Here is a 15419-nt window from a genome sequence, read left to right as displayed (position 1 = left end):
TGAGGAAAACGATCTCTGAAGTCCAACTACAGTAAACTTTAATGTAATAAAGTTTCCCACTAGTATCACCAATACAGCTCCACTGGCAATACAACCAGGGGAAGCACTAGTCTAGAAAGGCTGCCGTGTCGTCTCAGGCTATGTCCGTGTTACGAATTAGGGGTGTGATTCCCCTGCTCACGTACACAATGCTCACACGCCAGCTCACTGAGAACTGGTGAGTATAAATAGAGTAGCCATGCTCGTGGCACCGGCAGCACAGCTGAGCCAAGCCGTGCCAAGCGCCTGAAACCAGCGGGTATGTACTCAGCACAGCTCACCCATGCCGGTGCTACCATGGCTACACGCTGTTCATACTCTCACTAGTTACGTGGAGAATGCCTGCCATGAGCAGGGGAATCGCAGCGTAGACATATAGCCTTAGCGTAACCTGTGCTTCCGTAGCGATGTCCTTCTCACGCCCTCGTGGCTAGTTCACATACAGGGGTTAATGAGTCTGCTACTGCTGCCGGGCTAGTTGATCCACTTCTTTAGCTGAGGCAATAGAAGCTTATGTCCTCGGCGCAGGAAGTGTCGGGTTCAATCCCTGCAAACAACTCAGCTGGGGACGTTATTTGTATTACCATGGCGCCAAGGAGCCCTGTTCGGGGACCAGGACCCCATTGTATCAGCTGCTGGACAAACAAAGGTTGCTTTAAGATGCCATTTTAAGCTACATATAAAACAATCGACATAGAAGACATGGGACAACTGCTGGGTACAGCCAGACAGGGGAATACAAGGAAATAAGACATCAGCTAAATAGACCAGATAGACCCAGGCCTGCCCTGGGTCTAACACACCCAGTGAACAAAGCGGTGACAGCAAATGTCCTCTTAGGTCCTCAGTTTTTTGGGGAGTGGGTCTAGTGAGGAGGGGGATCAGCTAAGCAGAGAGAAAGACAAAGAAGGGGGGCATGGGGCAGGGGAAGAAGATAAGAGGGCTGGAGCCGAGGTGGAGACAAGCAGAGATGAAGACAGTGGGGGGGGGATGGGAGCAGACAGCCAAATCGGCACAGCACACAGATAGAGAACGCGCTACACTTTGAACCGGAATGGGCAAAGGACGGAAAGGCCCAGCTTTGGCTTGCGTCTCGTCATACCAGGTGAAGTCGCTGGCTGGCTCCTCTCCGCTACCCACATGACTGATGGAGGAGGAGAGGCCCTGCTTGGACCCTAGCACCCCAGAGTGCCTGTACAAGTCTCCCCTGCCCAGTTCTGGGGCCAGGAAGGTGCTCTGAGGAAAAGGTTGCCCTGACTGCTCCTGACAGTCTCTGCTCCTGCTACATAACCTTGCTTTGAGTGGCTAGAACTTAGCAACAATGGCAGCTGGAGTTGCATTCAGGGGTGGTCTCAATGAGAAATTTTAAAGGAAGAGAAAGAAGGCTAGCATGGACAACCATCTCCCTCCCCCTTAAGAATGCACTGGTTACACTTTTATCAATTTCCACTTCTCTTCAGAGAGCTGATCAAGGGCCCAGCCATGTTCAATACAGAGGCTGCCATCACGAAACCTTGTTTTATATGGTCTCTGCCATCATCCATGGGCAGCTCTAGGTTTGTAATTCAAACACTCCTAACTGGAAGTCAACAGAACAAATTGAAATTGCTCTTGGTATGTTGTATGACAAGCTGAGTCATTGAGTGACTCTTGGGAGAGTCTGCGTACGCCGGCAATCCACGTCCTTTGAAGAAGTGTGGCCAGCATCCCAAGCAGTATATAATTGATAGGACTCTACAAGGAATTATAATTGATCTCCTGATGAAGCATATCTCCTTTCCCCCTTCTTTCCTTCTCCCTTGTTCTTGCTTCTCAGATTGGCTGGTGAAAAGCGTTATTCGTACAGAAACCAATTCCCATGTTACGTAACTGCACGTCATTAATGTCTCTCTTTCAAACCGTAGCCTAGTAAATATATATTAGAGACACTGCTCAGTTTAACTAATTATGCACACATTAAAAGACTTACAGACTCTAGATCAGTTTCAACTTCTCCTCTCTTGCCAACACTTCAATATGTTCCACCATATTAGGACTGTCAAATGAGAGAGAGCATTTGTCTCACTTGTAAGTTCTTTGCTGGACTCTTCTTCTCCTTTAGGACTTATGTTCTCAAGATTTCTAAATAGGCATTTCATCTATTGATTATAGCAAAACCGAAGTCAATGTTATGTACTCTGTGGTTGAAAGCACTGATCTGTTATTAAAGACCTTAGTATTTGTAACTAGGCCCATTTTTTCCCCACTCTCACAACTCAGATTAGATGTGAACATTTCACTATGTTGTAGATTCACTTTATTTCCCAGGCCAGGCCTACACTATAAATTTACATTGGTAGAACTATGTCGCTCAGGGGTGAGAAAAATCCACACCCAGCGACACAGTTATATCACTCCAACCCCCAGTGTGGACAACCCTATGGTGACGGAAGGGCTTCTCCCATGAGAGACCAAACAGAAGCTCACCCATCGGCGTAGTAGCATCTTCACCGAAGCACTACAGCAGCACAGCTGTAGCATTTTAGGTGTAGATCTGCCCCCAGTAAATAACTGTTTGCAACAAACCAAAACGTCCTACTGTGGTTTAACACAAGTGTGGCTCTCCATCACCAGCCCTCGGACAAGTAACAGTGGTGCTCCACCCAGCCACTTAGCTGTACATATGCCACTGCAGCCCACAACAGAGTTCGAACTGATCCAAAGCGGCAGGGCCCAAGCTCTACGGCGGGTTAGATCTCACTGAGCGAACAGGCGTTGGTGGACTCTGGCGGGCGCACCTGAGGATTTGGTGCCCTATGCTCCTTTTGCTCACAGCACTTGGAACTCAGAGCAACTACATGCAAATCGGGGGAATTAAACAATCTAGTGAGAGAGGAGCATCCAACCACCCAGGACCCCTCTGGCATTCCGCGATACAAGTGGAGCTGTCAGCAGCCACCACCACCTTCTGCAGGAGTCTGCAGAATAGAAGACATGTAGTTGTTCCTGGGAAGGGGAAGGGGGCAAAGGCCCACAGTGTTCCTATATCCCAGCTATTCCCTGCTGTGGGAATGGCCCATAGGGACTGTTCACAGCCAGGTGAAGTTAGAGCAACCCCAGGCCTCCAGCACACTGGAGGAGTGATGGCAACAAAGCCTCCTTTGCCCACTCCTTCCAGGCTGAATCCCGTGGAACGGCTGAGTGAACATCCTGGCCACGACCCAGCAAAGCACTCCAGTGCTAGAGCAATCAGCATGAAGCAGGAGCAAAGGTTTGGTCCCTGCAGAGAGCTCAGTTCAGGCAGGGAGATGAATCTAGAGCTTTGCCTGGCAAACTGGTAGTGCCGTCGGCACATCCTTCGACAGCACAAAGGACCCTCCATCTCAAGCCAAGTTTAAAAGGACGAAATAGTTCATAAGACAAAACATTTCTTATAAACAAGTTTATTTGCATTTTGTCTGGAGCACAGATTCTAGATACAGATTTCTTTTCTTCTGTACAACAGTACAATAGCCAGTGCAAAATATGCTTCATTTCACGTACAAAAAAACCAAAAAGTGTGGCAGTATTACTCACAACTGGTATGCCTCAGCCTCCATTCTACCCACCTCCATTCGCTCCCTCGCTAATCACATGGACTTACTGGTCAATGGCTGCATTGTCAGTGAAGAGAGGTAACTCCCATAGCCCTTTGAAAGAAAAACACCGACCCCAATCAAACTGGGAAACCAAAAGATTACTTCAAATTTAGAGAAATACAGGCCATTTAAAAAAAAAAAAGCAATTGAAAGATCTATGGGGGAGCTGAATACATTTTAGGGAATTACAAAAAAAAATAGGTATTTGAAATACAGAAAATTAGGCACTAACCTACCCCCTTTTTTAAACAGACAGTTGTATTAAAATATACATCCAGTCTGCCTTTTCATATGCATCCATATAAACGATGCTGATCTTAACAGACAACTTCTGCCGCATTCCGAGTACATCACGCTGTCAAACAGAATATTATAATCTTAGCAAAGTAGTCTTGGCTTATTACACAGAAAGTTAAGCATTTCAAAGCTGAAGGAGGAAGAAAATAACTAAAATCGGAGCACACATTTCTTTGAAAGCACAGTCAAGTAAAACCCCCTAGCGCTATCCTCCTATGGAGGACCGTTAGAATTACAAGAAAACATTGAAGCAATACATTATCAAGCCATGATGGTTGCGGTGTGGTTGTTCCATTTAGGGAATAGCTTTTATTCCAAAGCTTTGCCCAATTTTTTTTTTTTTGAAACTGCATTTAACTCAGCGTTCCAGAAGCTGCAATACAGAATTACAGTATTAACGTAAAAACATGGTTGTCTTTACCAAGGCACTGTGTTTATACCACGGAAAAGCAACAAAATTTCAAGCGTACCAAGCTTAATTCAAGCCACAACAATGATTACGTACTTTTAAATTTCTACCCAAGGAACCTGTTGGGCCACGAAACTTGATCAACCAGAGTTCATTACAGTGAACAGAAATTAAACAAAGCAGAATGCCAACTAAAGCCGAAGGACACAGTAAATACCTAGCTCATACACATGTCAGTATACACCGTACAGTATATATATAATATATATATAAAAAACATTAGGAAACTGCCCTCCATAGATTTTAAAAACCATAGATATTCTTCCATGTATTTGAAGGGAGATTTTAGATCGCGTTAGATTCCACTCAGCACAACTACAGCGAAGTCTGAAAAGCATCAGGAGACATCTCAGACTGTTTAAATTCTGGCCAGTCAACATAACAAGAAGTGGATACCTGAGTAAGCAAGTGGAGTTTACATTTTGACTAACCACATCAGTATCTACCATGAGGCAGGCACTCATTCAAATCAGCACAGTTGTACCTTTTCCTCCAGAAGCTGAATATATGCATATTTAGGTGCTTTCAAGAGTTCTCTAACCACCACCACCAATTAGGCACATAGTCCCCACACACTTACTCCTGTAGGTCTGGTGATTTATTAAATAGTTTCAGCTGTGGCTCTGTTTTGGGAATACTTTTATGCCTTGTTACATGCTGAGAGGTGTCAAATTGTTTTCATTCACACCCTGCCATTTCACACCTATCAATCCCACTTTGAGCCAGAGATTACACTGAGACTGTTGCAGATCCCACCATGGGTGTTTTCATTAGCACCTCCAGGAATCTAAAATTCGACTGTACAAATTCTGGATGAAAAGCTGAAGATGGGTAAATTACAAAAGTCTCACTCTCTTGAGAATGAATCAGGGCCTTCGTTCGGATTTAAAAAAACAAAAAAAACAAAAACAAAACAAAAAAAAAAACACAAAGGGCAAAATTATAACTGAGGTTTCAGACATTTAGGCACTTTTATAGATTCCAAATCTGCTCTAAATTAGAACCATTTCAGTATAATGGAGATTCCTTCCTTTGGCATTTAACACACATACAGAAAAGCCAAGAGGACAAAATCTGAGGTCTTTGCTCAATTTACTCAGACAAAACATCCATAATTGCTGTGGGGGGAGGCTGCCTGCATAAGGTCCTGGAGTTGACCCAAAAACATTGCTCTTTCTCATGTCCCTGTATGCGCTGGCAGTGTATTGATAAGGATTTCTGGTCTATGCATCCATCACAGCAGTCTGTGGATTATCCAGGATGATATTTTTAGTAAATACAGACTCTCATATGGCCTTTAGGATGTATTGTATTAATAACCTGTCTCTGTAGGCATCCTAAAAACCCCTAGTAGTCCTTAAATCACGCACTAGGAAGTTCTTAAAATGCACCATTATAGCCATGATGCATCTATGCAGATTTGTACTGATACATTTTCATTACGCAAGTGCAGTCACCCAAGCTTCCTATTGAATCAGCGTAAACCCAGTAGAACTATAATTATTCCTTCAAAATTAAGTTAGGACTTTTCTATACATAAAAGCTGTACCACTTTAACTATACCAGACCGATTAAAGCAATACACGCCTCCCTAATATTGTACTGGTGTAGGAGTGCTTATGCTGGTATAGTTTATTCCTGCCTGGGAAAGGAACAATGCTATAATGGTGTATGGCACCTTTAGACTGGTATAACTGCATCCACATTAGGGGCTGTACCCGTATAAGTATTTCAGTTTAAAAAAAATAAAATAAAAAAAATCACACCTCTAACCAAAATGGTTATATCAGTACAAGTTCTGGGTTGACTAGATCTTCTTGGTGACCATCTCTACTTATGGGTAAAATTTGTTTCTAAAATAAACTAGCGCATTGGAGTAAATTAACCAGTCTGCATTAAATGTAGGGTTTGTTTGTTTGTTTGAATATAAATTATCCCACTATAACATGAATGAAATGTTCCAGAAAATTCAGAACTAAGCCCTCTGTATCCTCTGCTCACAGGGCTGTATTTATGCATTGCTATAGTCCCAGACCTTTAGGAGAGTAGGATTTCTACTCAAAATTAGTAATTTTTAAAAACCAAACTACTCATTGCATCAGATTTGCTCAACTATTTTCATGGAGGCATGCAACGTTTTCAGGAGATATTGTTCTACAATATAAAATAGGACTGCAGAAGAAACAATGCAGTCAGAACCCAAATTTTACTTAAGAACTGTTAAGAGAAACCACATAGGAAACTCAAAGGGAATAAAAACTAACCCAGTGTGAAACTTCACACCAATTAGCCATCTACTTTTAGCTAAAAACTAGAATGTTCACCCATTTTAAACTCATTTTAGAACACAACCTTAAACATGGAGTCGCTATCTGGCATCTCCATGATTAGTGGAAGTTGTGGGCCACCCATCAAGGGGAAACTCACAAAGCACATACTGTGTGTGCTGCGTTAACACTAGGGAAGTTACATGTGAGTTCTTAGGACAGAATGAGAAATCAACTCTGAATTTCTTGGTACAAGTCAGACCCTTGATATTGTTACTTATCCATTTAATGGCTTATTAGAGAGTAAGGCACCATTAACCTGCCAGGCACCTAAACTGCTAGTTAAAAACAGTAGTTTTAAATACAGGCCCGGATGATGCGAAGACTTGAGCACATGCATAACTTTATGGATGGTGAGTAGTGCCACTGGAATCGGTGCATAAGATTAAGCACGTACGTAAGTCTTTGCAAGAGCAGAACTTGCAGTTCTAGAGCTTTAATGACTCATGAACATTTTGGCTGAGATTTTCAAGCCACCGATGGGCTTTTTAAATTGGATTTCTTTTCTGGCCACACTTGGTTCAGAAGGAAACCTACACATTTCCCTCACCCAACCCCCACCTCATTTCCAAACAAACATTCACACACTGTCATGCAGGGGATTTTGCTGCCCCTAGAAGAATCCGATTGTAAAGTATTCTCAGGCTCTTTCCAATGAGTTAGAGGAGTAGGTTCTAACCCCTTACCAGAGTCTGAACTGAAGCTACGCCTACTTCTACCTCCAGTTTAGGATCCCACATCCCACCAAGACCTGACTTTAGTTCTAAGAAGTTCCTAAACCCTTTTGAGCAGGAGAAAGTTTCAAGTATACAGCACAGAGAATGGTTGTATCTATGAGACGTGAGCTTCGGATGACCCTCGGCATGCAAATTAATGTCTTACCTACGCTCTCCCCTCTTTGGTCACACCGCAGCTAGAAGGCGAGAGTAGCCTAATGGACAACAGAACTCTTAAGCAGGAAGACGTTCTACTTAACCATCCTCTCGCACCCCCTTCAGAAAATATATTTTTCCACTTCCAAATCAAAGACATTTCATCCCCCTAACTTGTGCCCAGAGACGTTCCGTGGCACTGTCTCAGTTCTGCTCTTCATCTTAGTCCAGGAAGCCATATAAGGGAGTGGAGCACTCAGATTGATAGAACTACGTGGTTCAGATCTTGCACCCAAAAAAACCAGTGGCACAAAGTCCCCTGCTCCTGTTTGAATAAAATTCATTCTACTAGAACTTTGGCCACCTTGCTGCACGAGAGGTTTCAGCTGGGGCAGTGTATATAGCCGCCAATTAGGCAAGGGCTGGGCCTGTATGTGAAATGTTAATTAATTAGAGCAGGTAGGAAATTTCTGTTGTAATTTTGGAGGGGGGGTGGGGGGGGCAGGAAAATGCAGTTGCTGTTAAAAAAAAACCCAACATTTCCCATTAGAAAATGTTGATTTTTTTCCCCATATTTTATTTTATTTGAAAAATCAAAATTGGTTTGCGTCCATTAGAAATGAATCTATCCACCAGAGTGCCTCATGTCCCCATTTTCCCCTGTGGCCTGGAGTCCAGGCCACACTACATCTTCCATAATGTACTATGTGCCACCACATCATATTGGCCCCCTGACCAGCTAAGCTACTACATAATGCATCATGGGAACTGTAGTCCAGCCCAGCCCATAGGGAAGAAGTGGAGCATGAGGCACCTGACGTACAACTCGTTTTGCAACGTTCTGACACTTCCAATTTGAAACATTTTGGTTCAACATTTCCTAACTGCCGTGTTTAGAAACTTTTCGTTCCCTATGACATTTTGCTATTTCAACTTTTCAGACCAACTCAGGGCAAAAGCACATGGCAAAGTATCAATTGCCCCGGGACGGAAATTCTAATTTTCAAGCAGCTTCGCTAATTAGCCATCAAAAGAAGTGAAATGCAGCAAGGGCTTGATCTAGCTTCGACTGAAATCAATGGGAGTCTTTCCATTAACTTAAGGGGAGCCAGACCGGGTCCATCAAGATGAAAAGGAGAATGGTAGATACTGGCGTGCAAGCAGGAAGCAAGAATGACAGCAGCTGTATGCTAGGGGCAGTATCCTGAATGCCTGATCTTAGATTCAAACGAACAGAGTGCGTTTGTTACAGCAGATCGCTTACGTAGAAAATAAGAGCTACCACAACTAAAACCTAATATTTACAGTAAGTATAAAAGTTACCAAGAGCTTTTGTTGAATGGAATAAATCCAGAGTTAAGTTGTCAATCTACCACTTCAAAAACATTCTCAAAAAAAGAAAGATCTACCTGACTGAGGCTATTCTAAGCTAAATATATATAAAACATGGTGTGAACTATTTGCCTCAAGTTGATTTGTCCTATTTGCATCCCACAAAATCGTCGCATTGTGTGTGTGTACATTTCTATCCATGTGGAGGTCCTTCTGGAACAGGAAATCCTGCTTGCAGCATGTTCAAATGGAACAATACACATTCACCTCTAGTAATAACGTGGAACAGGTGTAGCTACAAAAAAAAAAAAAAGGCAAAACAAAACATATTTCGAAAGCAAGTCTTACAGCTGAATGGAAAAAAAAGAATGGGGGCGGGAGAAGAGGTTTAGAGAGAGCTTAGCAGGGTACCAAAAACAGGGCAGGGGAAATCAGCCTAGGATATGTTGTGTTGTCAATTTGAATGGGAAGGTAGCAGGACAAAAAAAATTCTCACCAGGAGCACTGAGAAGGGAAGGAAAGTGGGTATAGGAAAAATGGAACAATATACAGTGTGAATCACAAACAACCATAATTGACTTATAGGAACACAGGATGCGATGCACGCAGATACTTCGATCCCTAAGTCCGTTTTTTTCTGACCCGATTAATATTGAAGCATTCCATTGTTTACTCAAAGCAGAACAACTTCAACAGGAAAAATGGAGGAAACCCCACATGAAAATTTTCTATAGCCTGGGGGTTAGAGACCTCACCTGAGAGGATCTGAACAGGGAACTCCCACATCTTGTGATAGTACCCTATCCACCAGGCTAAAAGATAAGGGAGATCTTCCTCTTCCTCCCTCCCCCTCCAGCTGTTTTGATTTGGGTCCCACATGCGCAGCCAAGCGCCTGTGTTCCCCCAGTTTATGAATCACTAGCCAAGATAGTTGCCACCATGCAGCGTGTTGGCTTTGTGGATCACAGTCTAAGGTGTCTCTCTCTCCTCATTCATCGTGCAGGGAGCCTAGGCACCTAACGTGGTTTTTGTGGATTGTGACGTTGTCCAGTGATTTTCTAGGTGCTACGATGCACAATGTTGTAACGCTTACGTCCCTTTGTGGATCCCACCCATAATCCTCTGCCTAGAAAGAGGATAAGAGCTATGGCCAAACGATGTTTGTGTCTGAGATGAAACTGGTACTGAATGCAAGAGAGTACTCAGAAGGAACTCTAGATAAACCAGTTCCAGCCATGGAAGCTACATTTCATTTTGCATTTCCCTTTAGAAAAAGGCAGATGTTTGAGCAATAAGCAGAAGTCTCAACACCTTAAAAATCTAAAGAGGAAGGAAGAGGAAGAAAAATACACAGACTCTCTGAAGATACTCTCATCTCCATTCTCAAAAAGCCGCTTGTCTATGAAGTTTGTTTTTCCTTAAGACCTTTGGTATTTTGCAGTTCATGGGAGCGTTTTATCCAAATGGACCTTCATGTTTCCAGTCTGGGTTGCAGCAATCTTGGTGAGGCATCGTAGTGTTAGGCTGTTACAGTCCTGCTAGGCCAAGTGGTCATTTTAAAATGATGTGATAGCCATCGTTGCTTTCAGCTGTAATAGCAAAGTGCTTTTCAGTGCAAAGATTATTGCCATTTTTTTATATAAAAAAAGTACAGAAATGTAACATTCTGCGCTTTCCTCTAATGCAGCTTACACGCGGCTCCCACAACTGATTAATGGGGATTCTTACCCAACGTTCCAGCAAAAGCATTTTTAAAGTAATTTTAATAGGAGCTCACAGACTAAATTCTGATAATTTACGCTAGTGATGACAATGGACTTATGTGAAAGTGGTACCAGTATAAACAGAGAAAAATATGGGCCAGATCCTCACCTACTGTAAACTGTCTTCCATGGAGTGAAGCTGTTTACACCCATTGAGGTTCTGGCCTTTGAGTTCAGGGACTTTATACTCTGCCTAAATTCAATGTAACTGAGAGCAGAATTTATTTTCAATGGAACAATGCCAGATATACAGCGGTGTAATGGAGAGCAGAATTTGGCCCTAGTAATTATTCTTATGCATTCAGCTGCCCTTCCAGTTCTGCTAGATGCTGGAGATGCAAATCAGTAAAAAGGTTATCCCTTCCCCAGATAGCGTAGAAGTGATTTGGGGCTTCAAAAGCTTCATGAAGAAGCTAGTTTTAGTATTTATTTATCTGTATACTCACTCTCAGATTTTCATATCAGAGGATACAGTAGTTCATAAAATAAAATCTTTCATTAAGAGGAATAATTACATCTCAGTTATGTCTAGGTTTGTCAAAATATGGATTGAAGTGTAGATTCGAGAGATTTTAGTCAATTAATGCATTAGACTTGTACAGAGTTATTTGCTACACATTACTTACATTGACACCATCATTTACAGAACTTTTGGCTATTTATATCTACCATATCCCACCTTTACATTTCTGAATTTCTTCCCCCCGCTCTTTCCTTGCAGTCAGTTGAAAGAAACTGTATAAAATGATAAGTAGTATGAGAAAAGCGTACCTTTTAATGTGCTGATAACAAAACAAGACTCATCCTGGAAGTTTTGCACCATCTGAATGGCAGGGGAAAAAAAAAAAAAAATTCTTCAGAACAGTTGATGTTTACTTCAATGCTCAATGTAACTTTTAACGGGAAGGTCAATCAACAGAGCATCTGATCCTACGAGGTGCTGAGTACTTTACCCCAAGACACAGCAAAGCAACTGAATACATGAGTGGTCCATGAAAGCCAATGGGACTAACTCATGCTTAAGTGTTTTGCTGGATCAGATCTAAAGTGCTCACTCAGTACCTTGCAGGATCGAGTCCAAAGATTACCACACACATTCATTTTTTCCCGCTACATCAACTCACACAGTCCAACCTCACTTTCAGGGCCAAGCCCTTGCCTGATATAAGCTGGCCTACCTCTATTGACTTCAACAGATTTAGGCCAATTTACACCAGCTGGGATCTGGCACCTAATGCAGGATTATTATACATTTATTGGTATTTTCACCAGTCTAGTTTTAAATGTCCCAAGCTTCTATCACTTCCATTGGGAGACTATTCCCCTCTTCAACGAGGCCTAACCCTGCACTACTAAAGTCAGTGGCAAACACCCTATGAAGTCAAGATGGCTTGACAGGGACCATAGATCTTGCTGTCAGGAAGTTAAAAATCATGGATCAGATCCCTACCTGGTGTAAATCAGTATAGCTCCATTGACATCAGTGGAACTATGCTGATTTACAATTGCTGAGGATATGGTCCTTCTTTTAAGTTTTACCAATGCATTTACTAGTGAAATATTTTTCCAATGGAAGGACGCAGCTCATTTAAGTGTAGATAGTTGACCTCATTCGATTCTTTCGAATCTGAGGGTTTGCTCCTAAAAATAGAAAAATGGAATCCTTCCTGAACATAAGGTATATCAGTAATGTCCTTAAATAAAATAAGCTAGACAGCATACACCGGATTGCTTTGCCTACATATAACATTTGCCTGTTTCTTCCTCTCTGTAAGCAGACAAACATACACTTTAACCAAATTCATATGAGAAACACAAAGAGAAGAGGGCGATCGCTGCATGTAGGGTTAGTAGCTAACCCAAGTAGAGGTAAATACTCATGAGAAGCAACCAGATTTTAAAGAGAAGTTCAGCTTCCATTTTTATCCCCAAATAACTGATGAGATTGGGCACAGAGTGATGAGCTCCTCTGGAAAGCTTGCCGGCAGTGTCGCAATGGGAGCTGAGGCCCAGACCGTCGAAGGCAGTGATGTGCCTAACTTCCTGAGCTCTTCTGAGAGTCTAGCCCCCATTGTGTGCTGAACACTTGAAAATCTGGACCCTGCCTGTTTAAACTTGAACTCGGGTCAAGCAGAGCAATTCTCCTTCCATTGAGTTCTCATGCTAAGCCTCCCTTTCCACCTCTATTTCCCCGCCAGCTAAGTTAACCCCCCGCTATTTATTCTCTCACTTCCCCTTTTAGCCCCCACCAAATTAGACTCCATTGCACACGGGGGGAAGGGGGGTGCACCTAATGATGCATGAAGTCCATTAATTCAATGCCTCTCATTTGCATCACTTTTGCCACTTTGCCACTAGAACACAAAAGACCAACAACAAAGTAATAGATATTGTTAATAAGTAACTTAAGTATTTAATTAAGGCCCCCTCACACCAGAGGTAATTGAGGCAATTCCCCCCTCAGAGGTTGCCTCAAAGCACTTCATGACTATTCAACATTGAAGGTTTCTGATTTAATCGGGGTGAAATGAGCAAGGAGACTTTCAGAGAAAGCATTACAGGCTTAAATTTAGGCCCCATTTGAGTCCTGTTCTCTGCTTCGTTTGGTTTAACACCGTTGCTTTCAGGTGTAGTGCCAGGCCATCTAAATGAAGCTCCGTAAGTGATTCTGGTGCATGAAAAGAGCAAGTCATTAAAGAAAAAAAGAAAAAAAAAATGGGGGCAATTCACTATTAACATACAAAATGGCACAACTGCTTATGTAAGCAGACAACTGCCAAGAGGTTGGGGACATGGTTGGGGACATACTGCTAGCAAGCAATGACTTTGGCTCAATATCTACAGTCACTGGCCAAGACTTAAGAGTGACTGCCAAGTGATTTCACCCTCAATTTCTGGGTGCCCAGCCCTAAAGGGCGTGATTTTCAGATCAGGTACTCAAAAAGTGATCAGTTTTGAAATTCACTATTCATTGGAATTAAAATATTTTTCATGCTACAGCAAATATCACTTAAAAGAAGTTCCTTTAAGAAGATCAAAAGAGAGTTCTATAGCTGAATTCTCTGATTTAAGACTCAAAAAAATAATCTGGGACAACTGTGAAAGTCAGACAATTTTTTAAACTTAGTAATTTGATTAGCTCCCTTGGAGACTTTTCCATGGTTTTAAAGGTCAGCCTAATTTAAAAAAAAAAAAAAAAAAATAGTCAGACAGCTGTCTTGAACTGATACCTAGTATCAGATGTGTTTGCTTTAACCCCCCTTACCTCATTGCTCACTAATACATGGATCCCTGTCGGTCCCTGCCGATAGATCCGATTGATCTGCTGTGCGGAAATGCTATACAAATTTGCAATCTTCTCAATTAATTCCAGGGTTGTCAGCTCTTCCAGGAAGACTGCATGATATACTGCAATAATTAAGGGAAACAAGCTTTCATACATACAGCCAAAAAGCTTGACTTCAATGAATGCACTGGATGTAAAGATTAAGGGCCAGATCTGGAGCTGGTATAAGTCAAATGGCCACTATTTATTTCATTGCATGCAAGAAGGTAAGTTCAGTTTTTGGTCCTGGATTGCCCGCAGAAAGACTTGAACTGCCAGTAAAACCACATATCACAAGACGCTAAATGACACCCCCTTTGTCCGAGTGCTAACTGATGTTCTTAGGGAATCGTGATTCTCCTGACCCCATTTTGGCAGTTTGGCTATATCTGAAGGAGAATTCGTCTGAGCTACAGGAAGATGAATGAGTTTCTATATTAATAAGAAAAAAAGCTTAGCACTTGTATAATTCTCTGCAGGCATAGATCTCAAAGCAGAACCCAGAACAGAACCTGGGTCCCCTGATGCCCAATACTGTGTCCTATCCTCCAGGCCCCACTATTCTCTTGCGTGCCTCAAAAGGGCAGAGTCTTGCATCCATTCTTCAAATGCTATTGACTGGAACAGTTTACTAAAGTACAACCGTTGCCATTAAAAAGTCAACACCTCCCATGTGGTGTTATCAGTTACTTCCCATTTTAGGTGTGAGGAGAGAACGTCAGTAGGACAGATACCAACAGCTGGTAATGTCTGACAACGTTGCTCTTTAAAAAGCAGACCCACTGTATTCTTATATTACAATTTTGTAGAAAAGCCACATAAAGGTAGCACTCAAGTTTGCAAACGCTATTAAAGCATTTCCAGCATCATTTGTTCACATTTGTCTTTTGAAGAGATTTCTGTGAAGACACTTGGGACCAGCAGAACTTTATAAGCTTTGAGATTCTTCTGACCATTAGAAGTTTAGGTACTTCCGGAAAAAACAAAACAAAAAAAAACCACTTTCCATAATCCCGTGTCTGGTTTCTGTGTTGGCATTTGAAGACTGGCTTAGAACAAAGGGATATAGTCTGACTTTGGAGCCATCTCAGATGTCTTCAGATATTCTATGGCTTCCATGGAAGCCACGTGCATGTACTGCACACAGATCCAGAACACAGGTCTATGTCTTTGAAAAACTTGCACGTAGACTGCACGTAGACGTAGACATTTTCAAACAAGTCCCAACCTGGCACTTCTTTGGACACAGTCACTTGGCGCACACAACTGGTGGCATTTACTCATGTGAATCTCGCTTGTGTTCAGTTAGCGAATGGAAACGTTCACTTGCGTGGGCAAGTGATCATGTATGTACATTTCTGGGATCTTCGCTGTCCAT

General features: G+C 42.3%; 1 protein-coding gene across 4 annotated transcripts in view; it reads right to left on the bottom strand.

Moving 5' to 3' along the window:
* Nucleotides 1-5254: 5254 nt before the first annotated feature.
* Nucleotides 5255-15419, bottom strand: part of TFCP2L1 (transcription factor CP2 like 1) — a 44470-nt gene continuing 34305 nt past the window's right edge. For all 4 annotated transcript variants that reach the window (XM_067549659.1, XM_067549655.1, XM_067549656.1 and 1 more), the window contains 3 exons: nucleotides 13982-14124; nucleotides 11488-11539; nucleotides 5255-10542 (listed from right to left, as the gene is read on the bottom strand). In XM_067549659.1, the coding sequence (XP_067405760.1) occupies nucleotides 10505-10542; nucleotides 11488-11539; nucleotides 13982-14124 (233 nt within the window). In that variant the 3' untranslated portion in view covers nucleotides 5255-10504. The remainder of the gene's footprint in view (nucleotides 10543-11487; nucleotides 11540-13981; nucleotides 14125-15419) is intronic.

This window comes from Emydura macquarii, unplaced genomic scaffold, assembly GCF_026122565.2.
Source record: "Emydura macquarii macquarii isolate MOO-44397 ecotype Brisbane River unplaced genomic scaffold, CSIRO-AGI_Emac_v2 contig_1253, whole genome shotgun sequence".
Taxonomy (NCBI): Eukaryota; Metazoa; Chordata; order Testudines; family Chelidae; genus Emydura; species Emydura macquarii.
This window is presented reverse-complemented; position numbering and strand designations above follow the sequence as displayed.